Source organism: Ursus americanus, chromosome 13 (genome assembly GCF_024610735.1).
Source record: "Ursus americanus isolate L20-20 chromosome 13, mUrsAme1.1.p, whole genome shotgun sequence".
NCBI lineage: Eukaryota > Metazoa > Chordata > Mammalia > Carnivora > Ursidae > Ursus > Ursus americanus.
Window position 1 is genome coordinate 4,597,514 of NC_142139.1, and position 25,703 is coordinate 4,623,216.

The window sequence follows — 25,703 nt, forward strand, 5'->3', positions numbered from 1 at the left end:
AGCATTTTAAAATTTAATTTTCTAACTTAAAGTGGAGGGAGTATAAAAAAAGCCCAAAGTATGCCACTTGCTTAATTCTTAATGAACTGTTTAGTTTTAAGAAAATAGGGTTAATTATAACTGTTGTGTGGTATTAAATAGAAATGGCAGTTAGTAAGAAACAGATGATTGGGTCTACGGCTATGCTTTATGGCTTAGATCATTTAAGTGACACTCTTTCTTAGAGCACAATAGGAAGAAATTGACCCATGGTTTATTTAATCTGTATGATTGAAGACATGAGGTTTATTGAGACACCTTAGAGATGAATGTGACCTTAGAGGCTGCCTAGCTTGTCCAAGTCCTGTCCAGTCAAAGGCATTTGAAGCACTCTGCCTTCTACGTTCTAACCTTAACACTCATGCTGTTAGGTGGACATTATAAGAATTACACTGGTTTAATGGCTGCCTTCAGCACCAGACATGAGTTCTATGAGGGCATGGCCATTGACTCTGTTGGTCACTGAGGGATACTTGTAGTAAACACTGGATCCACCAGAGTACCATAAAGATGAAAAGAAAAAGAAGTAACAACATATGCCATCCGTGCAAGTGAGCTTCAACTGTTACCATATTATTTTAGAAATGTTCCTATTAAACATCTCATTAAAGGATTTCAACCAAAGTTGGTTAAATACATTCATTAATGGCTATAATTATTAATCTTGTTATGCTACTAATGATCTAAACAGTGGTTGGTTAAGCTGATTTTTTGGTGTTCATACTGTAGGTTGGAGGTTGGAGTAAAGCTTATTAAATCTATCTTTAAGTCTCCTATCACAAAACTACTCAATCTCTTTTCAAGAGATGTGTTTGGGGGAGTGAAAGACAACACTACAAATTCAGTATATCTCAAAACACCTCGTATTTTCTGTCCATTCCATGGAGAGTAGCACAAAATTCAAACTGGCTGTTTTGAGGGATGTGTTCATGTTTTTTTCTAGTAGCATGCTTGTAAGTAAATTATTACATTTTGTAGAGAAGAAAGGCTTACCATGGGGCCTGGTGGGCCATGGGGGCCTGGTGGGCCTGGTGGGCCTATGATCTGTATGTCCAAAACATAAACATGGATTTGGTTACTTCATTTAGATAAGGCAGTTTGACTTGAATCTTATGCTGGGGTTCTGCTAAGGTCATTAACAGCTGCAGTGAAGGACTACTAGCAGTGATGCATTTGATTCTTTACGTTTAGAAATTCTTTCATGAGAACAACAACAACAACAACAAAACACTTAAAAAAATACAGTTGTTTTACAAAAGCCAGAATAAACTTAAAGTACATTAAAAGAAAAGACAGCAACTGATTACCAAGAGATGCTATAATGCCACAACCGCTATTAAACTCTCAAATTATTTCACCGAGTAGCAAGAGGGCTCTGGAGGAAAAAGAAGTTATGTTCTAGATTCACAAAGCTCTACCCAAAAGCATTATGGGAAAACCATTGATTTTCTCCTTAGGGTTAGAGAGTCCCCTAAAAAACTGTTTTTAACTAAGACCTCTGATACACGTTGTCTCTCATTGTACAAGGCCGACAGACATATTCTCTACAGTTTGACAAACAAAGAGGTTCACGGTCTTTCTACTGTTGACAAGCCATCTGGCACAGGTCGAACAGGGTAAATAATAGGCCTGTTTCAGAGCTCCGGAGGAGCCATGGGAATTCAGCAGCTACGGACTTACAGAAGGGCCCTGAGGACCTGGCAATCCGGAGTCTCCTTTTTCTCCTTTCATTCCATTGGCGCCCTACAAATAACCAGTAAGAGTTGAGCCGGTAAAGTTGTTCCCAAAGTGTAGGAAACTACTGAATTTTCTCCCCAGACCCATCATTCTTTTGAAATTTATATATTATTGATATATAAAAGAAGGATTTATCCTCTTGCATTTTAGTCTCAAGCAGCAAGCTTCTCCCAATCTCTGGGATTGTGGGTGATATGTGGAATAATATATAAAGTAAATAAAAACTAGGTTAGGCTTGATTGGTTAAACTTACACACTGTTAAATATATCAGATTTTAAATGTTATATTTTTTATGGTGGTGCTCACTTTAAATAGCAAAGGTTAGTCTTTTAAAATTTAGTTTTCACTGACATTTATTTATACACTTCCTTGTTCTAAAATAGATCTAGGGCAGTGAAGTTTTCTACACTTTCTTCTATTTTCCCTTCTAAATTCTCGGTAACAATTACGGGGTAAAACCATAAAAACACCATTCCAAACACACAAAGAGAGCACTTTCAAGAGTAACTTGTTTTTAAAATGTTTTATATTTTTATTTTTTATTTTATTTATTTTATTTTTAAGATTTTATTTATTTATTTGACAGAGAGACAGCCAGCGAGAGAGGGAACACAAGCAGGGGGAGTGGGAGAGGAAGAAGCAGGCTCCCAGCGGAGGAGCCTGATGTGGGGCTTGATCCCATAACGCCGGGATCACGCCCTGAGCCGAAGGCAGACACTTAATGACTGAGCCACCCAGGCGCCCCATAAATTGTTTTATATTTTTAGTTTAATTTTTTATTATTATAGTTTATTTAAAAATGACCAGTCACCACCATTTTGAGCGTACAAAATAAAGTGATCACCTATATTTATTTTGCTATCATCTGATGAAAATAATTCAGGAAAACATGAAGGTTTGTTTTATAATTCATTTGGTTAGATGCTTTAAAACTTGTTTTAGTGGCCCAGTTGGAGTAATTAACCAATAATACCTCAAATATTTAAAAATAAAAATATTACATTTTAGTGTAATATTAACCAATAGATGAGACTTCAGCTAATCATATAACTCTTTTCTGATTATTTAATTTATCTTAATATGAACACATTCAAAAAAGTATAAACGTACCGGTAATCCAGGAAGTCCGATTCCTCCTTTTTCACCTGGCATACCTGGGTCCCCCACGTCTCCCTTTGAGCCTTTAAGTCCCTACAAATAAAATGGTTCGCATGTAAAAATCATACTCCCCCTTGATAGTAACATCCTAGGGCAAACAGAATTCCAGATCAGTTTTGTCAATGGGTGGTTCTGTGCTGAGATGATTCGGCTTTTCACTGTTAGGTAGAGTTATTTCTTATAGCTCTCCTACATTGAATCAATACTATTTCCTCATGTAATGAAAGGCATTAAGTTCTACTACGTGGGGCATTTAAGTATGAAAATCATGAATTCAGGTGTTGACATAATCTATCCTGATTCTGTATTTTTGCCTGTCAGCTAATTCAATACCACTGCTCCTGACAACAACTTACAGGATTGAATTCTCAGCAGTACTATATACATTTTGAACCAGGGCTAATGTTATAATAACAAAGGTTCAAATAAATTTCTCCTATCTCTATCCATGATACTCCCCTATCCCTCTCAAAAGCAGATGGAAGTTCCAGTCACCATCAGTTTCAACGGTTCAATATAGAGAAAGATGAATAATGTAGGCACCAATCATTAGGTGTCTAGTCGTTAGGCACCAGTGCTCAATTAAGCTTAGAAATACTTCAACTGTTCCACAATGTTCTTATTTTATTCTCACAACATCCCTATGAGGTGATCCATGATGTTATTTTTTTTTTTAAAGATTTTATTTATTTATTTGACAGAGATAGAGACAGCCAGCGAGAGAGGGAACACAAGCAGGGGGAGTGGGAGAGGAAGAGGCAGGCTCATAGCGGAGGAGCCTGATGTGGGGCTCGATCCCATAACGCCGGGATCACGCCCTGAGCCGAAGGCAGATGCTTAACCACTGTGCCACCCAGGCGCTCCCCATGATGTTATTTTTATTCTTTTGCAGTGAGGAAATAGATACATGTATTTTTTGAGTGCTAACAAATCTGAATTTTGTAATAATAATACGGAAGTTAATTTATATTGTTTAGCATTTTCATCCAAGGGGCTTCACTATTGTATGACAGATGGCCCATTCTTGAGCAGGGATGATCATAGTTTTGATAGTCAGGGGCCCCTGGCTGCACAAACCTGTTCATCTTTTCCATACTACAAACTACTTAAGGACAGGAACGCGTCTCTTCTTTACTTATACCTATAGCACTTCGTTCAGAATCACTCACTAGGTGGTTGGGTAGGTGTCTGAATGGGTAGATGGATCTTACTGGTTAATCAGTCCCTGGTTGGTTTTAGGAATCTAGTGATGGAAAGCAGCAAGGTAGCCAGTCTCTGCTATTGGACTTAATAGCAGAAGAAGACCTTGTAAAGCCTATAGAAAAAATCTATCTATTGTAAATGTAGGGACCACGTAGTATGTTATTTTGCTTGATGTCGAATTAATTATTTTTAATGAATAACATTGGGAAAGGTAATACAACTAGCTTTTTTTTTTTTTTTAAGATTTATTTATTTATTTTGAGAGAGAGAGAGAGAGCATGAATGAGAGGGGTAGAGCAGGAGGGAGAGAGAATCCCAAGCCGACTCCAAGCTGAGTGCAGAGCCCAATGTGGGGGTCTATCTTAGGACCTTGAGATCATGACCTGAGCTGAAACCAAGAGTCAGACATTTGAATAACTGTGCCACTCAGGTGCCCCAATACAACCAGATTTTTAAATTCTAATGTGATTTCTGATTAATAACAGCAAATCATCTAAAGTCTCTTACTTTTTAAATTATCACATTTATTTAATGTGACATTAGAGGATTTCACTCTACAATTCTGATATTAAAACAACTTCTCTTAATTTCTTTTTTTTTTAATAAAACAATTATATGTAGTACGGATGGGCTGATTTATTTATTTATTTATTTATTTATTTATTTTCTGGTTTTTAAAAAAAATTTTTTTTATTATATTATGTTACTCACCATACAGTACATTCCTGGTTTCCGATGTAAAGCTCGATGCTTCATTAGTTGTTCTCTTAATTTCTTATCTAATACTGTTCCTGAGGAGCATACTTTGCCAGCTGTATAAAGAGTCCTTTTGATTTCTTATGATAGTATTGATTTTAGCCATTTCTTGAATAAACAGTGGAAGCCCAGAAAACATAAAGTATCTTGAAGCTAACCATTGTGACTTGACTCTGAATTCCCCATAGTGCCCACATTCTCCTAGTCAGATTCTTTTTGGCCAGAGGTAAACCACAGCTTCTAGGCCAAATCCAGTCTATGGATTATTTTTGCACAGGCTGAATCTTTGAAAAAAATTTAAGGGATGTTCAGATAAAAAACAAATGTGACAAAGACTTTGTGTGACCTGCAAAGCCTAAAACATTTACTATCTGGTCCTTTATAGAAAAAGTCTGCCAACCTCTGTTTTAAGGGAAACCCTTGGAGTACCACCATATTCTGTGAAGGTACAAATGCCCCACTTGTTTCTGTTTTTTCTAATGATCTTGAAATTTAGGTGTAATCTTTATTGCGGAAAAAAATATTGACAGACGAGATCGGGCACGCTCAGGGTAGTATGGCCGTAGACAAAAAATATCATCAAAATAACATATATAAGCAATATCTAATTTTGTGGAAGCTTTTAATCTTGAATGATTTGTATTCACTGACAAAAATTAGCCTATGCTTACTAAATTGGTAATGATCTTATAAGTCTACTAAAAATTTACTGAAGTGCCACTGGTAGACTGATAAGGAGTATTAAGATAAAACTAAAATGTCATATTGCTTGTACGTTTCTGCAAAGAAAACTAATGTCTAATTTAAAACCAATTGCTTTTTAAAGTTAATGTAATCTCTACAACAGATGGTATGAAAAGAGAGAGGCTATCATATATCAACACTCATGTCTTTCTGGCTCCAAATCTATAATAAAAGCAGTGATCCATTATGATGCTATAAATGACAGTATGTATCTTTGAAAATTACCTGCTCTCCATCAACTCCTGGGATTCCTGGAGATCCTGGCTCTCCCTGTTAAGATAAAAAGTGATGGCTTGCCTCCATTTATCATTGCTAAATAAAAGTCACGTTAGCTGGTGACAGCACAATTTGATTTTCAGCAAATGCATCACAACGCAAGAACAGTTTGTTACATCATACACATATCAAAACTAAGTGAAATAACATTTTCTTAAAGATTATTTATAACAATACTTATATGTAGCTAAGATCCAATGTTCTTATTTTTTGCCTCAAGTGAGATGTAGGCTAAAGGAAAAAATGGTGAAGAAAGCTGAGAGAGTCATTTGGTGGCTGACCTTATTCTAGAGCAACCTACATGCCTTAGTTAATTTTTTTCTCCTTAAAAAATCTGTATGATTTCTCTTCATTTTCCAACTTGAGAAAAAAGCAAAAACACAACAGTTGACTTAAGAACAGAATGCAAAGCCCCATAAGTTTACAATATTTTAACTGATACCAATTGAACAATGGATACAAGTTCATGACTGTGAATGTGCTATTTCCAGATAAAATCAATCAGATAATATCTTAACCCACACAAAATTACTTTTGGATTGATTCAGTTACCTAGACTATGCTGGAAATGAATTAAAGGTTACTATTCATATGACTTATTAGAAACCTTGACAAACCCAAAATCCATTTATTTTTTCTTAACTGAAGATGTACCATTAAAAACAAATGTAAACAATGTGCTAGATATTTATTCAAACAACAAATGCCCAGTCACTTTTCATTTGGAAAGGTACTGAACAAACAAATTCTTTGAAAGGTAAGATACCATTTTAGATCAATGCATCACTTTTGTAGATCCCATTTTATTGAAATTGTTAGAGATCCTTTCCCTGGTAAAAACTTTAAGAGCTATCAGCCGCAGCATGAAATTTGAGCTTTCCAATGTTTAAAGAAAGCCTGACAGACAAATGCAAAAAAAAAAAAAAAAACCTGTCCTTACTCCTGATTTCCCGCTCTTTGTGGTAACAGCGAAGTTTATTTTGCCACAAACAAGTCTGCTGAGGTTGGATGCACCTGGCCAAGACCTAATTTCATTCAGTCTGAATATTGTCGGCACTATGGGTCCTATAATGATTGTTTTGCTAAGCTTTTACCTTCAAAATGTGACCTGTGAGTGTTTAAAAGAAAACATAACTCATGACTTATGAATTTATCTTTCACTCATCAAATGTAGTTTGTAAAGAGTTACTTGATGTGTAAGAAGTCAACTGATCCTGGTTTGATAAAGGAAAGAGAAACACAAATTGAATAGGTTCCCATTCAGTCTGAGGTTGTGTGTCCCCAGTGCAAATGGGTTGTATATTTGACTCAGGCTGCATTTGCTGATTCTTGGTCGTCGGCACATTTCACCTCAATTATCCCAACTTTCTCAAGGAGAGATCATGGAAAGCATTAAAGACTATATCAGTCAGTCCAAGAGCTCAATTATGAGATCATTGTGTGTTGTGGGGGTGCGGAGGAATGATAGCATAGTGGGCAGGCTGGCAGGGATGAGAGGTAAGGGAGTCTGACCAATCCCTTCCTACAGCCCACTTGTCATGACATTCATTTGGCCAGCTTCCTCCTATCTCAGTTTCGGCTCAAAGTCATCCTTGATTCCCAAGACTGAGAGCAGCCTTCCCATATGCACATGCAGAGCATGTGCTCTTCATCAAAGTACTTACTCTATTTATTAATAATTGTGCCTTTACTTGCCTATCTCCTGTTCTAAACTGTAAGCTCCTTATTGAAACCCCTTACTATATCCAGGTATCTCTGTTAGATTTTAGTCCTTATCACAGAGTAGAGGCTCAAAAATTACTTACTGAATAACTGAATTAAAATGAAGAGCAACTGAAGTATAAAACAAGGAGGGGGTATAGGTTTTAACACTCCATAGACCCTTCATGGCTAGGTGGTTCTTTTTGTCTCTTAGGACAAGGGATGGGTACCCTTTGGAATCTGTAGATCCTTTGGACTTTAAAGAAGGGTAAAATCCTAGAAGCTTTTGAGGTATGTTTAGCACTGGGGCCAATTTTGGTTCTGAAGACTTAGTCAAGGGAGGAGAAGAACACGGAACTTAGATCCTAGTGGACTCTACACAGATGAAGAAGGAACTGCCGGTTTCCTTCTTGGTTGTCTAATCCAGCTCACCAAGATATTAGAGAGTAGGGATCCAGGCTGACTTGCTTACCAGGAACAAAAAGCTGGAGCATTTTTGTGTTACATTTCTTAGGGACCAGAATGGGATAGAGAAATAGAAAGTTAACAAATCCCGAACCTTACATTAATGTTTTACATGAGATCTGTTTGAAATTAGGCTCCATGTTCTAAATATATGGGTAAGGACCTCAGCAATATTTTACTCCTATACTCCTTTTTTTATAACAGAAAAATTACTTTCTATGTGCTAGCTTTCTGTTTTTAAGTATCTTGAAAAAGGAGGGTACAAAAGCTGGTGGGCGGGTGTGTGTGTAGACAGACTTAACAAATACACTGCCTTAAAAGGCACCAACAAAAGATGGATTTCAAAACCACTTGAATCTCCTACAGAACTCCAACGATGAAAGTCATATTTCAACAAACATAGCTCAGTTCTGAAAAGCTACAGACACTGGCCATGTGTTAACTGTCAAATGTGGTTAAACAACTAAGTTTAAGTTTTGAGGGATAAAGTTAACACCACTAATAAATTTGAGATATAATCAAGTAATTGTAAGTTTCTGCTATCCATAGGTGGTATGCTTCATTAGGTAAGATTTACATGGCAGAATGTCTGAATCAATATAATAGGATTTGTTATAAAAATAACTCAAAAATGATTCCTCAAATTGTCATCTGTGAATACATCATGCTCAAGCTTCTCTTGTTCTTTTTATTACAAATGAATTGAAGGGAAAAATCTTTTTTAGTGTTAAATTTTTCTTCAATCCTCCTCTATAGAAATATTTTCCTTTTTTCATACAGTACATTTAGTGGTTCTTTTACCTTTATGATTTCTGTAAAACTTGTTTTTCTCTTGTTTAATACTCTGTTTTTCTCAGGGTCCCCCCTCTAAATTTAATGCTATTCTCATTTCTCTCCCTTCTTTACTAATTTTCCTTTTTTTTCCCAATCCCGCTTCCTTCAGCCCAGACTTCCATGTCTATTCTTAGCTCTCTTAAGCAATACTGCTGATCTCCGCTTTCCAGCAGTTTGTAAGAATGATTTTTCGAAGGTACATCTATTTAAGGTGGGATTCTCTGTACCATACGTGGTAAAGGAAACAATTAAGATAAAGAATAACCTTTGGCCCTTGTAGTCCTTGAGGTCCAGGTGGTCCAGGGGGGCCCTAAATCAAGAAAAGACAAAGTTTTAAAAAGTAGTAAGTATATGTATTACAATTTATGCTTTAAATAAAAAGTACACTACTTCCCTTATTTCTGTCATAATCAAACAACCCCCAATATTAATTTGCAATGAGGACGAATTTCACCAGCCATGGAATTATAAAAATGACCTACTTATATGCAAAAATATCAATACATTTAGGTAAAGTAATACTGAAGATGCTTTTGAGTTGATTCTATAAGATAAGGCAAAACTGCTGCTGTGTCCCACATTCATCTCCTTGGGAAGAGTTAGCTTACTAATATTACCCATGTTTCTAGACACCTGGCCTCCCCCATGACACAAAGGATTTGATTTCCCAAATACTAAGCCAAAAAGCTATACCATTACAAGGCCAAAGACTTTGAGAAACTTAACAATAACTTTTTTTTGGTCTTTTTCACTAAGCAAACAAATGATTTAATTGGGGCAAATGTTGTAAAAGGTTATTAATATAAGGAAGCATAAAACTAAATATCAGACAAAGACAAGTGCTACATTAGTACCATTATGACTGCATGCATCAACACCAAACATGAAGTCACAGACCACAGAGATCATGCAATAGGAGTTACCGTGACAGTTAAGGTGGTAATCCTCTGTTGGGAAAATGTATTGACAAAGACAGCGTTACCTATTTTGTATGCTTAAGTACAATAATACACTTCTGAAATAATCAATTTTTTGAATATGTTCTGGCAAGCCTGATGTCTTATAAGGAACTGACAAGACACTGAAAACATATTACCCTATTTTTAAATGAATATAGTATAGTTATAAAGATTTTGGGGGGAGCAGGGGTCAGAATGCCATTCATCACCTGATAGATTGTTTCTTAAACTATTTTTAGATTTTTCCTTAAAAAAAATCCATGTGTAAAGAAAAAAGAAAATGTCAAAATTTTAATTCACCTGATTAAAAAATTTATGTAGTAGAATGGTGTAACATAGAGCTTTGTTGGCATGACTGTGAACTGAGAAAATGTTATTCACAAGAGGTCCATTCTAGAGCGCTTCAAATAGAGAAAACGGAAATATTCAATTGTATGTGTAAGTAATATTTTTTTTCTTTTTTAGACTTTGGCTTATTTGTTGCATTATAATTAGCTTTTTTGGGTGCTATGGCTACAGATAGGAGTTGACGTGGAATTCATCCAGTTTCTTACTGTAAAGTACTAGAGTACGGTAACAAAATTTATTCTGTCAAAGTATGAATCTCCACAACATTTCATCCTTAATCCATGAATTATTTCTGCATTAATGTTTTCTAGTCTAAGTCTCACGCTAAAAGTTCTTTTTGTGTGTGTGTGAGAGAGAGAGGGAGAGCACGTGCAACCAGAGGGGTGGGTAGTAAGGAAGGGCAGAGGGAGAGAAAGAGTTTCAAGCAGGCTCCACACCCAGCTTGGAGCCCCAGGTGGGTCTCGATCTCACCACCCTGAGATCATGACCTGAGCTGAAATCAAGAGTTGGTCATTCCAGGTGCCTGGGTGGCTCAGCTGGTTAAGCATCTGTCTTTGACCTGAGCCAAACACTCCCAGGGTCCTTGGATCGAACCCCGCATTGGGCTCTTTGCTCAGTGGAGAGCCTGCTTCCCTCTGCTGTTCCCTCTGCTTTTCTCTCTCATGCTCTCTCTCTGTCAAATAAACAAATAAAATTAAAAAAAAAAAAGAGTTGGTCGTTCAACCAACTGAGCCACCCAGGCGCCACTCGTGCTAAAAGTTCTGTAGGGCCCATAACCACCTGATGTGGTCATAGAGAGATCACATTTTTCATCAGCAAGCCTGGTCACAGAAAAACATTATCCAGTGGCATGTAAACTTGTGAATATCGGCTGAAGACCTCCCTTTTGTTTTCCACTCCTCCATTCCAATTTCTGATTCAGGTTGCTGCTCTTGTTTATTATTGTTGTTGTAAAAAATAATCTTAGTATTACTGATCTTGCTTCAAACACTTGGGTCTCTAGTGATGTGGCATCATCATTCCTTAGAAAACAATATATTTATGCATGTGTACAAATGGTTGAAGTTTGTATTCCATGATAAAATCAGTCATGGTTGCTACAGTTTCATGGAAAACACAGTAGGGAAAAAGAAACAGCACCAGTGCTTCTAAGACAAAAGGAAAAGTGGTCACAAACTGGGGGCAAATTAAAAAAAAAAATCAAGGCCCAGGTTTTTATATTATCATATTTGTGTAACATAAGGCACCACTTACTTTATTCGTAAGGGATTCACCTGGAGCAGGAGTCAGATTTACGGTTATGAGAAAGCTACTTCTTTGCTCCTATAAGTTGGTGAGTCATTTTAAAAAAGGCCATTAGAATATTATAGAGTAGAAATAATTTCTTTATCACTGCCTTCCAATTATATATTATATTTTTAACTACAAAGCAGAATCATAAAACCTTAGAAAGGGAAGGGACTTTACAATTTGAACTCTTTGAGGTTTTCCGAATGTACCATATTTGAATTCATTTTCCACCTGGACACAAAATAGTTTGTCTTTTTAAAATGTAAGGATAACAACATGTTTTATAATGAGTTGCCTAATAAAGGCATATTATTAATGGTAATGAACTATGTAACAGATGGAGTTTATGTCATCTTGCTAAATAACTATATTTTGTGAGACCTAACAGTCACATAAGGTGAGTCTCATCTAGCTCATAATAAGAGAACAAATGACAAACTAAGCTTAACTTCTCAGCAACATAGTTTTTACCACCATCCTGAAGTCCCCATGTGCAGACATGCAGACACATCCTCAAGATGTTGGCTCCCTCTGGATTTCTTCCAACCGGTTCCTCTAAGTTAAACCTGGGTGAACTTGGCAGCGTTCTCTCTTGAACTCCACAAATGATTGGAAAACCAGAATTTTTGGTAGTGATGGAGAAAGAGATGCTGTTCTCTATGAGGCACGATGTGAACTGGGAGGCATGAACTGAAGCAACTATAAACAGATTGAAGTCTCACAGCTGTTTTATTCCATGAGATGCTTTTGTGAGTCTCTTTAGAATAAAAGGTTATTTACTTTAGTTTATCATAAAGATGTGAGCTGAAAACCATCCATATTTACACTAGAAAACAGGTTTAAGTTAGATGGCATTGAACAGTTTTAAAAACTCGAGTTAGGAAATAGAGAGGTTTTACTGCTAATTTTGGAAACTTAAAAATCAAAATAAATGGCTTATGGCAGATATTTATGTAAATAGCAATTTTCAATAGAGGCAATGGTAAAATTTTGTATTTCTAAATGTGATATTTTTATAATTGTAATATACAACTATTAACCTAATTATTTTAGATTTTTTTTGGCAGATTTATTTTTAGAGGAGGTGATAATAAAATGAAATCTGTGGGGCACCCGGGTGGGCTCAGGTTGTTGAGTGACTGACTCTTGATTTTGGCTCAGGTCCTGATCTCAGGGTTGTGAGATCGAACCCCATGTCAGGGCTCCACTCTCAGTGGGGAGTCTGCTTGAGTCTCTCTCCCTCTCCCTCTGCTCCTCCCCTGCTTGTGCTCACTCTCTCCCTCTCTGAAATAAAAAATAAAAAATTTTTAAAAAAATGAAATCGGCAAAATGGTGACTATCCATTGCTGGTTAAGAATAGAAGAAAAGATGCCTACTACCTCTTCTCAGGCTAATGGCTTAATTAATTTTATTAGGGGCCCTTGTTCCAGTAGAGTACTATATTAGGGAAAAATAGTTTTAAAAAATAACTATAAGCTATTTACAAGCATAACACATAGTTGCCCTAACATCCCTATTAAAACAATAAATCTTTAGGCTGAGATACAAACACGAACTAGTTGCTCTGATGGATATTGACTGGTTTACTGTCGTACAGAACTTGAGGTAGAAGAAGAAACAGCACATATACCATTTCATATCAAGACCTAGATGCCAATTTCTTAAAAAGTACAGTGCTTTTATGCATATCAGCCAAGAGTGTTCAGGAGCTCCTAAAAAGTGACCCTAAGCATAATACTATATTATATGGACTCTTAGAAAAAATCTATTCCAAAACATCTTTACTTTACAAATAAGATCAATGAAGTATAGATACACTAAGTGATTTCCCGGAAGTGACTCAGCTAGTTGATAGCAGAGGAGAGGTCAAAACAGATTTTGGGTTTTAGGCTGAGAGTAGCTTGCTTCATGCTTGGCTCTGTTCACGCAAAGGATACTTTAAAAGACACAATTTTTCCAGAAATGGCCATAGCCTATAATATCAGAGCATTTCTTGGAAGCCAAGAGAATGTATGCCTTTAAAAAGTGGTAGTAGGAGTTATAGTGTCACTGAAAAAAGTTGAAGGGAAATTTATAACATTGCTAATAAATGAAGTTAAAAAATATGTCCTTATATTTTATAAGTAAAAGCTTTGAAAATATGGTAGGTATATCAAAACTCCTTATTCTCTTTCCCTCTTTCCTTCCACGTGCAGTTATCAATTTGTGGGAAAAAAGGAACAATTTAGAAATCTGGTTCTAGAACTTGACAATAGCCTAGAGGCTACTGCTTATGTCTAAACTACTTGCATCAAGGAGCATTATTTCAAGCTGTTGACCGAACATACTAACCAAGCAACATACCTCCAAGCAGTAAGCATGCTTCTCTTTGAATTTTACCAGAAGAAAAAGAATGAAATGAAAAGAAAAATAGGCTGAGGGGCTCCTGGGTGGCTCAGGTGGTTGAGCATCTGACTCTTGATTTTGGCTCAGGTCATGATGTCAGGGTGGTGAGATGGAGCCCTGCGTCAGGCTCTGCGCTCTGCATGGACTCTGCTTGTCCTTCTCCCTCTGCTCCCCCGCCCCCGCCCTCGTGCTCTCTTTCTCTCTCTCAAATGAATAAATAAAATCTTTTTTAAAAAAAGATTTTATTTATTTATTTGACAGACATAGAGACAGCCAGCGAGAGAGGGAACACAAGCAGGGGGAGTGGGAGAGGAAGAAGCAGGCTTCCAGTGGAGGAGCCTGATGTGGGGCTCGATCCCAGAACGCCAGGATCACGCCCTGAGCCAAAGGCAGACACTTAACGACTGAGCCACCCAGGCACCCCAATAAACAAAATCTTTAAAAAAAAAAAAAAAGAAAAATAGGCTGAGCTGAAGGCAGATTCTGCAGAAACTATTTAATAGATGCTTTACTAGTTAAAAATGGTAGTTGTAGCAAAGGACCCATAGAAATGTAGATCTACCATATTAGATACTGGGAGTGAAATCATAAAGATGGGGGAAATAATTCAATCAAGTACAAAATGGCAAATATTTAATACTAATTTGGCTTTCAAGGAAAGAAATGGATTGTACATATATGCTAAGTGTACTCACTCATCAATCAGTAATTGTTCAATTTTTGTTCAATATTTACATGCCCAGACCTGTGCCAGGTGTATTGGGGCATATAAAATAAGCACGAGACATATTTCTGTCAGCAAGAAACTTACAATCTGGTAAGAGGCAGGACTAAAATAAATTATGTGATTTGAAAACAATTAAAGGTTAAGCTACTGGGCCCTGACTGCTAATGTTTGAAAGGATTAAAAGGAGGAATCATCTGGGAGGCAGCAGTATATTGTTGGATGGGATTTAGATGGAGGAGAGAAAGGGAAGAATGGGATAAACCAGGCAAAAAGAGGGTGATTTTTATGGATATGGTAAATATGACCACTTTTGGGTAAAATCTGTGTTGCAGAGAAATAGAAAATTCTATACAGGAAAGGCAGGATTATAGAGCTTTGACAGTTAGATGAAGAAGGTCAGACTTGATAAAGGAGGTAAGGGGTCATTGAGGTTTCTGAACAGATCAGAGCCATTGAAAAAGTGATAGTTTAGGAAAATTAGTCTTAGAGTGATATGCAGGATGGGTTAGAAAGGGCAGGAAGGCACCAGGGCTAGAAGAATTGGTCAAGGGCCTGTTGCAGGGTTAGCCCTGAAACAAGTAGGATGTGGACCAAGTTGGGAATGCAGAGCATGAGACAACCTTAGGAGACACTTTGAGAAAGGAAATAGTAGCATGTGGTGAGATGTAAAGGACGAAGGACTGAGAATGGTTGAAAATGACTCTAAAGTTTCTATCCCAAGAAAGTCAAAGAATTATAGTATCACTAACAGACAATGATTAGTTAAAAAAGGAAATCATTTGATTGGTGGGAAAAGTGACCGATATAATTGTGTGTGTTGGTAGGAATTGATAAGGCAATGGTGCATCCCTAGTGGAAATATTCTTAGACAGCTGGAGGTACTCGCAGCTCAGACCTAGAGGTGCAAGATTTGGAAGCCACGACACAGAAGAACACGGAACTACTGAACCAAGAAAAGAGCAGAGACTTGAGGATACCAAAAATTAGGGATGACAGAGAAACCGGAAATACTAACATAGCATGGATCTATCAAAGAAGAAATCTAGAAGAAATGAGAGCAGAGGATTAGAAAAACCAGACAGAAAAAATTTCAAAAGGAAGGTGGTTGAGTAGAAATGTCACAGAAAATCAAGGGTGAGGAGTACAACGGGCTTGACCTAGAGGTCACTGATGGCTTTTATAAGAGAAGTTTCAACACAATGTTGATATAGGCTAGAATGGAGGAATCCAAGCATGAAAAGGATGAATAGGAAGCAAAGGTGATGGAGACAAGCCACATGGTCTACGGATTTTTACTCTATAGGCATTTCTCTATGGTAATACATTATATTATGAATGGTAACAGTAATAAGAAATACCTTTAGAGGACTTAGTATGTGCCAGGTACTTCTCCAAGTGTATAATATGTATTTAGCGATTTCTTTCTTATAACAACTCTTGCGATAGGTACTACTACTATCCTCATTTTACAGATGAGGACGCTAAAGCACAGAGAAGTTAAATAACTTGCCCTCAGTCATGCACTTAGTAAGCAAGATATTTGCACCCAGGCAGCTCTGACTCTAGAGCCATGGGCTCTTAATTGCTTTGCTAGGCTTGCTTTTGGAGCAAGAAGACAAAGACTGGCAAAATGAGCACAAGGTTTAAACCAAATAACACTAAAGCATATCTGAAGGCAGAAGGGAAAGAAAAGGAAAGATTGAAAAATGCTAAGAATAAAGAGGATACACTGGGGTATGGAGAAGGGGATGGGCTCAGGAGGAAGATGTACTTTCAGCGGTGAAGCCCTCAGGGATCCTGGGGCGGGGGGTGTGGAAGCTGATATTTACGCATATTACATGGGTGTTCATTAGTGTCACTGTGTCAGGGGAGGGGGCAGTCACTTGCCTGCAAGGCTTCGTGGAGGTTGCCATTGTAGTCTATGATCTCAGTGGCTCCCTGATCTCCCTTTTGACCAGGTGGACCCTGTGAAGAAAGCCAACAGAGGGAAAATCATGGAAGTTAAGCTAGGCTGTACAACCGACTGTGGCAAAAACAAAATAGCCACATGCAGCTCTCTCTGACCATCCATTCCGTTGTATGGCTCAACTGCACTCCAGAGTAATCGTGTTCAAATTTTGTCCTTATTGCAAAGGAGACAAACACTTTTAGCTTCCTATGGATTATAGATTAAAGATACAAAATCTGATTTTCCAAAAAAAAGAGATGATTCAATCTCTGAAACTGTTTTCTGAAAATTAAAAAATGTAGGCTAATCTGATTTTACTTGAGACATTTTGTTGGCTTTAACAATATTTATCAAAGCAATCTTTAATAATCTCTACTCTTCTACATCTCACCGATTGTTTCCTTATTCTTTAAGAAGATAGAATACTGTTCTGTAGGAAATGCTTGGCTTTCTCAATAAGAACAGAATTCCATTAAAATTAAACCAAATAGGGAATCGATATAAGATGTCTACCCTACTCATTAGCTCTGCCACTGAATTTCCATTAGTTATGTCCTAAATCTGTCTTTAAAAAAAGTCTTTGAAAATATGGGCTATTGCTTTCTTTATAATTGGCTTAATTGAAAAATGGAAACTTCTATTAGCTGGATGGTTATGGGCTTGCTATTGCTCAGTTAGTAGAGGGAAAGTAGATAGAAAGAGTTCTTTAGACTTTCTTCTTGTGGAGCTTATTTCATGTGTTAGGATTACACACTCATTGCTCCTGATGACTAAAATAAAAAATAAGAAAAAAAAAGGGGGAGCAGCAGAAATAATCAGTATTCCACCTTCAGTGCTATTATTGGGTAATATTAGTCCAAGTGGTTTGTAAAAAGCCACATGGACACATGAGTCAGATTGGGGCTGGTAAGGGCCAAAAGCTTAGATGAGAAATGTACTCACCCTTGGTCCCAGGGCTCCAGAGTCCCCTTTCTCTCCACGATCACCCTTTCCCCAGTGAAAAGAGAAAAAACTGAATTAGTAGTGGGGCCAACGGTCCAGAAATATCTCAAATCTAAGGATGTATTTAATTCCATGCAGCAGCACCTTTGACGTGAATTTCTGAAGTGGAAATAACAACTAGAAGAACAGTAACTACTGACATAGTAAATGCTTCTTTAAGATGCACCGTAAATTCCCCTTGTAGATGACAGAGGATCTTGGAACAACAATATATATGGAAACTCTCTTACTAGAGATTCTCAAAAGCAAAGCACGTGGTTTCTATGATGCCCAAAGTAAGCTTTTACCTCTCAGATTGAGCCATCTTCTTGTTTTTATATGAAGAGATTTGGGGCAAAGGGAAAAAGAGCTAACCAATTGGGTTGTCTGTTTTCCGAGAAAAAAAAAAGTGTGTACATAATCTGGACAGAGAAGGAATGGAGAGCTCAGTCTAGGGAGGGTTAGAAGGGAAAGGTAACCGGTGAGGCCTCTCTTTGATGATGATGAAGATCTAAGGAAAAGACTATAAGGCCTTATAACACTCAGAAGGTGCTGAAGTGGACAGCAGCTAGCTAGAGCAGGTTGGCAGGGCTGAAGGTCAGGGGTAGGGCAAAGCCAGCTTTGTTTTTCAAATGTAATATGAAAAATCTCTAAAATTCCATTCATGGTGTTATTACCCAACCTGGAGAGAAACCAGGAGTAGTCCAAGCATCAAACCACATGGGCATCACTCCAAGAACACTCCAAATTCTCATAAGGCTAAAGAGAAACTTTGGAGAAGAGATTTGAACCTGTGTAGATTTGAAAGTTCTTTAAGACAGCCTTAAATTTGTAGTGACCTTTTCCGAGGTGGAATTTAAAGCATTTTAATATGCCTTTCTACATATTTCATAAAATGGATGTGGACCAGTGAAAGTAAGCAGGAAAAAGGATTTTAATTTTTTTCTATCCACATTACATTAATAACATTGACGATAATAGTTAAATTTGCTATGAATAGAGATTAATAATTTCTGCTCTCTGTTTTCCTCATTTGTTATCCATGTTTTCATGTTATTAGCTGATAACATCTTAAATAACATGATTCTGCTAATAGTATATAGATTATGGCAAAGAGCATGATAAAGGAAAGAATTTCAATCGGTGGTGAAATTTTAATGCCATGGAGAGAGTCAACAAACTTAAAAGCAAAGTATAATTTGAACACTTATCATAAAGACAACCAGGAAATAAATAAGATTATACTCCACATATTGTAAATTGAAGTCTTTTTTTCCCCCAAAGAAGCTATTCTTATGAAATAAGAAACACAACTTCTCTTAAAGAACAGTCTGAAGCACAATAACACACAAAAACAAGATGAAACAAACCAATTGTTTTGAGATAGTATCACAGGGATGCAAATAATTCGATCCCAGTGTGTGAGAGTTTAAAACATGATTCTCTGTGGAAGAGGCAAAAGACACAGCTCTTGAAGGCCTCATGTGACATTAAAATCGTTACTTGGTTACTGACCTTTGACCCCTTTGGGCCTCTAGTTCCTGATTCACCTTGTTTCCCCTATTGTAGGAGAATATGAAGATGGAAAAGAGAAATGACAGAGGAGATAAGAACAGAAAAAAGAAATTAGCAGTGACTCAGAATAACGAAGAAGAATGGAAACACTTTATTATAACTGTCTCAGTATTTGGCTTTAAGTAACTTTGGCTATCATAACACAAAGCATAAGTAGTTATCACCATATCACTAGCTCATTCTCTGGTCTCACCACCACCTTCATTCCATTATAATTCTGAAGACTGCCCACCCGTCAGTGGATAGGAAGAGTTCTGTGACTAATCCTCATTAGTCTCAACAGTGTTGGCATAAACTTCTTTTTCATCAAAGACTAAACCATTTCCTGTGTCTCTAGGATGGTTATTAGGTTATTAGAATAAAGTGTTACCATATTAGTTTGCAGGAAGTTTGGAGGAATAAAGACTGAACAGTGAAATAAATCCTTAGCTCTGATATTTTCAGGGTGTTCCACACCTTCAAGTCAGCACAGAAACTAACACAGCGTGTATCAACATTTTTCTAAGTTTTAATACACACTGAGTGATAACATGTTAATATGACTGACCTTCCCCCCCCTTACATTTGGAAGTGTTATTAAATTTGTTTACTGGACAGAACAAACTGGAAAGGTTAAATTGTAAGATTCCTTTTGAAAAGAACCAAACAGTGTGCATTTCAATAAATTGTGATTTTTGCTGTTTTAATACCTGTTGAGGAACTGTATTTTAGTTTCATGTTCCAAAGTAAGTAGGACACATTTCCAAACCAAAGAAAGCTATCTTCCAATGCAAGAATAACTGACCTTTGGTCCAGGGGCTCCAGGCTCCCCTCGCTCACCTCTTCCAGGAGGACCTGCCTCCCCACGTTCACCCTGTCACAAAATACAAAACAAGTAAATGGCAATTCCTCCTTCCCCCCAGGCTGGTCCCTGTAGATTAACAAGCGAATTCAATAAAATCAAGGAAAGCACAGAGTTGCCATTTATTCACCATTTATCCTGCATTGTATTAATCTCAACATGGATTATCTCATTTAATAATCGAAGCAATTGTTCGATGTTTGTATTACCATTCCTATTTTATACACAAGGAAATGGTTTGGTAATGCCTATCTGATACCTATGTTGGTAAATGGAAAACCTTTAAAGGGAATTGATAAGAGCCATCATTATATCTCAAGACAGACATGAACAGTTTTCATTTTGTAGCCACTTTTTAAGATCTGCCAGGGAGAAGCATGGTAAAGTGTCTAAATGCCAGGTTTTGTAATCCGACGACATCCTGAGCGTTAATCCTGGCTCTGTTATTTACCAGTTCTGTGTTTTGGGACAAATTAGTTAAGCTCTGAAAGCCTCAGTTTTCTCTGTAATGTGAAGAAAAGTATAGTACTGATCTCAATTTATGGGGGGCAAAGTGCTCAGAATGGTGCAAGATACATAGGTATTATAGCTTTGAACTATATTCATAGCTCTATGAAGTATGAACACGATCGCCGCTCTCAAGGAAAGACAAGAGCCACATGAACAAAATACTTAAGAATTAAGGAGTAATGTAAGGCTAAGATGTGAAAGAGGAAATCCCATAGGGTTTTGAATGGTCCAGATTGGCTCCCTGGAGGTGAGATCTGAGTCATGTCCTAAAGAATGGGTAGGGTGTGTTTTAGAATTATTGTTATTTATGACTGCGCTGTTGATGAGTCCAGCAGCTGCCTAAAACACTTCACATGCATTATCTTACTTAATCCTTGGGACAAAGGAGAAAGGCGTTGGTTCCCAGAGTCTACGGATGAGGAGACTGCCTGAAGCTCAGAGAGGTTAAGTAATTTGGCCAAAATCACAAAGCTTTTAAAGTGGGAGAGCTGTGATGTTAAACTGATTATGCTCAGTCTTCAACTTTTGCATAAATATTTCTATATGTATATCTTTTGCACATATCTGGTCATTTTCTTTTTTTTTTTTTAAGATTTTATTTATTTATTTGACACAGAGAGAGAGAGAGAGAGAGATCACAAGTAGGCAGAGCGGCAGGCAGTGGGAGAGGGAGAAGCAGAGTCCCCTCTGAGCAGAGAGCCTTGATGCGGGGTTTGATCCCAGGACCCTGGGATCATGACCTGAGCCGAAGGCAGACACTTAACCCAGTGAGCCACCCAGGCGCCCCTGGTCATTTTCTTAGGATAAATTCCTAGTTGGGGAATTACTGGGTCACAAAGTACAAACATTGGAAAAGGTTGCCACATGACTCTCTGGGAAGACTGTGTCATCTTCCATTCCTGAACACAGAATGGAGAGTGTCGGCTTCCTGAGTGATGGGTAGAATTGCAATAATCAAACGGGTTTGGAATTCAGACATAACTGGTGATGGCTTGTTGATGGGTGAGAAAGTCACCGTCCTCACTGAAGGAACTGATTCATCATGGAAAGGAGATCCGTCCTGGGTGATTTTGGGTTCTGAATCCCAAGGTCGTTATCTGTATCATGCCCATTCTGGGAAGCCTGGGGGGTTTTGCGGGGGAGGTGGGATAGATTAGGGCAAGGATTAAAGAAGACTCAGCAGGTTGTTCAGCATGAACTGAAAAGAATGTGAAAATGGAAGAAAGGCAAAGACCTGTCTGGATGGAAGAGATGGAGGGGATCTTCCAGAAGGGATTTTCCAGGGATTAGAGATGGAAAGGCCTCTGTTGATATATGGAATTTTAATTTTTAAAAAATGTACCTTATTGGGTCTTTCTTTTAATATTTTACAGAAGAATTCTAAAAGAGTAATTATAAGCTTATTTTAAAGAAAAGCAAAAGCCTGAGAAAATCTTTGATCTATAGCGTACTACAGGAGTGAGGCCTACATATCTTTACCCAGAATCACATTTGTCACAATGCCCCTGATTAGCTGCTTGCCATCCTATGGAATTATACTATTTATGTGTTTACTACTATCTCTCCTTCCACCTCTGTCTCACACATACTGGAATGGAAGCTTCAGGAGAGTAGAGACTTTTTGTTGCATTTACTCTTCATCCTCAAATATTAGAAAAACATCTGGCAAAAAAAAAAGTGCTGAATTAATGAATAAACATTTTATTCAAAGTATTCTGAATTATTCATAATAAAACCCCATTTCTTTAGACTGATACAAGTTTCTCTCCGACACCTGATACAGATGCTGAGGATACAGCAGTACATAAAAACAGGTTTTTAGACAACATTACCCATCTTCCTTCCTTACAATCTCTCTTCACTGTGTTGGGGATAAAATACGTAGGATTAGTTTATTTTTTTTTAATCTGAACTTAGTGGTACAAATCCAGACTTGCCTACACAACTGGAAAAAGGCCACTGTTCAGCTGAGAGAGAATTTTAAATAAACATGACTTTCCCATTATGATACCAAATTCATGTTAGGCAGTTCAGCCGAAAATTGCTAACATTGTTAATATAATTGTTAAAATATTGTTAATAAATTTCCTGTCCACATCCCTTCTGTGACTATACGAAACAAGTACAGTACATTCTTTACTTTTTTTGGGAATTCAGAGCAGTATCTATTAAAATCAGGCTGGGATCTTCATGAACAAAAATCAATGTTGATTCGGCAGGTTTACATCTGGATTTTTTTTTTTTTTTGAAACTCCAGAGTAGTTTATTTTTTATTTTTATTTTTTAAAAAGATTTTATTTGTTTATTTGAGAGAGAGAGACAGAAATAGCAACAGAGATAGCGAGAAAGCACGAGCGGGGAGGAGAGGAAGAAACAGACTCCCCACTGAGCAGGGAGCCCGATGTGGGGCTCATGTGGGCCTCATCCCAGGACCCTGGGATCATGACCTGAGCCGGAGGCAGACACTTAACCGACTGAGCCACCCAGGTGCTCCAACTCCAGAGTAGTTTAAAGATTTTATTTTTAAGTAATCTCTATACCGAACGTGGGGCTCAAATTCACAAGCCTGAGGTCAAGAGTCTCATGTTCTACTGACTGAGCCAGCCAGGCGCCCTGAAACTGCAGGGTAGCTGAAAATCAGTGGACTAAAGAAATGATATTTAGGAATGAACTCCATTCCCTACTACCTGTGTTTCTTCTACTTCCCCATTTTTAGCAAACAAAATGCCACAAACATTTGAAGATCTAGTTCACCCCTGGTTCTCTCTGACATTGACCAAGTTTTCTATTTCTTTGTGCTGATCTCTGAGGCTGGCTTCTTTCTTTCCCTGGCTCTGAGGCTGCAAACCTGAAGAAATACAACAGTTCTCATATGAACACGGAATCCTCATTATTCTCTTGCTTCCTCTCTCTTTATTCCAGAAAGCACATTTCTTGTGTGAATCTGTTCAGGCTAAAAGAGGCATTCCTCATATTTTGTTAATAAGCCTGACAGCTCATTATGTGAAAAAGAAATTGCTTGAGAAAACAGCCATTTTGCATAAATTCTACTGAATTTCAGTCCCCCTTAGGCCACACATAGTTTCCATTTACTAGGATTAGAGTTATTTTCTCTCGATCAGCGGAAATGAGGACCCGTCTGTCAAAACAGACCATGAACATATTTCCCTAGCTCTTAGAAATCATCCTGGCTTATTTCTGGTGAATGCAATACACATTGAGGCAAAGAGTTCTACGGTTTAAGAATAAAAGAATGTAGTTTGATCTAATTTTGCCCCTTCGATTCGTGAGTCTGTCATGAGTAAAGTTCCATCCTCAGAGCTGTACCTTTTTATGTCTTACTGAGTAGATAAAAAGAGAACTATGGGTCCAACTACATCCGCCACAACATAATTTTTTATATGGTGGCATATAGATTTTGCTTTTAGGGCCCTCTCGAGGGTTGCCAAGTGGAAGATCATGACATGGTTTCATTACAGGTTCCTTCTGCAGACATTATTCAGGAAAGATCCTTTTGAGATTAGACACTTAGGAATCTATATGACATCAGTACTTGCCTTTGAAATCTAGGGAGTATGCGGGGGGAATAGTAATAATGTTTGATTTACAAGTATGTCCTAAAATTGGTGATAAGGAGCAGAAGTTAATGTGTTCTATCTCTCATCAGAATCCCCCCACTTTTTCATATGGTCAGGAGGCAAACAGCATCATATCAATTTAGGAACAATTTGGGGGACAACAGGAGCAACTAATATATTTCATTATCCTGTTGTCTTACCTGAGGCTTTCTGGAATTAAATTCCTATTACTCCATTTAATGTGGTATTCCCATTAGAAGTGTTAATAGATGATAGGTGATTTAGTTCTCTATTAGGCAAAAATATCTGGTCACCTAAACAATAAAATCACTCTACACTTCTTTCAACGCAATGGACTAAAATATATAACAAGATACTTCAGAAATAAAGGAAGGAGAAAACCCCACTTACCTTTGTTCCTGGTAACCCTGGTAAGCCCGGTTCTCCTTGAGGACCAATGAAACCTGGTTCTCCCTTTAAAAAAAGATGGACATACGAGATTGTTATTCATTTGGCAGTAAATAAGTAAAGTTAAACTGATTTACTTTCACTGGGATTTTACTCCTTTGATTGTATGCAGCTTTCCTGCTGAGACCCAGCTACTGAGTATAAAATTAATCGGAATTTGTTTTGGTCAGTGAAAATACTCTGAGCAAATGTTTAGAGAAACTTGAGAAAGTAACAGTAAAAACCAGACAGGTGTCTTTATGTTAGGGTGGATGTGGTAGGTGGCCTTTAAGATAGGCCTCAATGATCCCACCTCCTGGGTATTCATGCGCTTGCGTAGTCCCCTCTGCTAAAGTGCAGATTGGACTTACTGACTCATTTCTAATGAACAGAATATATTGGCTGATGTAATGGGATATCACTTCAGAGACTAAGTTATAAAAAGACTGTGGCTTCCGTCTTGGGAGACCCTTCTTGTTCTTTCTCACTTGGATCACTTGCTTTGGGGAAAGCAAGCTGCCACGGCAAGCTGCCACGCTCTGAGCAGCCCTATGGGGAGGCCCACATGGTGAGGACCAAAGTCTGCCAACAACCATGTGTGTGAGCTTGGGAGTAGACGGTCCACCCGGGTGTAGTAGAGTCTTCAGATGAAACCACAGTCCCGGCTGCCAGTTTTGACTGCATCCTCGTGGGAGACACTGAGCCAGAGGCACCCATCTGAGTTGTGCTCCAATTCCTTTTCTTCCAAATCTGTGAGGTAGTTGTTTGTTGTTAGTTTTGGGGGTAATATGGTAGGCAGCAATAGATAACTGATATACAGGTGTGGCTAGGGAAGAGATTCAGGAATGTCCAGCGTGAAAGGAAAAATATCTCTCCTTGCTGTACCTCCACAACCTCTTCCCCACTACCTGCAGGAAACCAGGTTGTGATATAGTAAAATATATATTTAGTCTTGTTCCTGGTTCCTTGCACAGAGCTCCCCTGGAATTTCCTGAGTGATAAAGAGTAATTGGAGTATCTTTTGTTATTTATAACAAACCCCTTTCAAACATACCTGAATTTATGCTAATGAGGTGACTTGGTGGGTTCTTAGATAGCTTCAGGATGGGGGCTGTGCTAAAGTTGGAAGTTTCCGTCTTCCTCCCCTCACCATCTCCAGAGAGGGCAGAAGGGTTGGCGATTGAGTTCAATCAACAGTGG

The 25,703-nt window shown here is 37.8% G+C and overlaps 1 protein-coding gene across 1 annotated transcript in view; it reads right to left on the reverse strand.

The window, feature by feature from the left end:
* Positions 1-25,703, reverse strand: part of LOC123793370 (uncharacterized) — a 152,971-nt gene that overhangs the window by 30,552 nt on the left and 96,716 nt on the right. The window contains exons 14-24 of the mRNA XM_087866349.1: positions 24,468-24,530; positions 19,912-19,980; positions 19,068-19,112; positions 17,514-17,558; positions 16,511-16,588; positions 9,838-9,861; positions 9,180-9,224; positions 5,864-5,908; positions 2,888-2,968; positions 1,720-1,782; positions 1,033-1,083 (exon numbers count right to left, since the gene is read on the reverse strand). Coding sequence (XP_087722475.1) covers positions 1,033-1,083; positions 1,720-1,782; positions 2,888-2,968; positions 5,864-5,908; positions 9,180-9,224; positions 9,838-9,861; positions 16,511-16,588; positions 17,514-17,558; positions 19,068-19,112; positions 19,912-19,980; positions 24,468-24,530 — 609 coding nt within the window. The remainder of the gene's footprint in view (positions 1-1,032; positions 1,084-1,719; positions 1,783-2,887; positions 2,969-5,863; positions 5,909-9,179; positions 9,225-9,837; positions 9,862-16,510; positions 16,589-17,513; positions 17,559-19,067; positions 19,113-19,911; positions 19,981-24,467; positions 24,531-25,703) is intronic.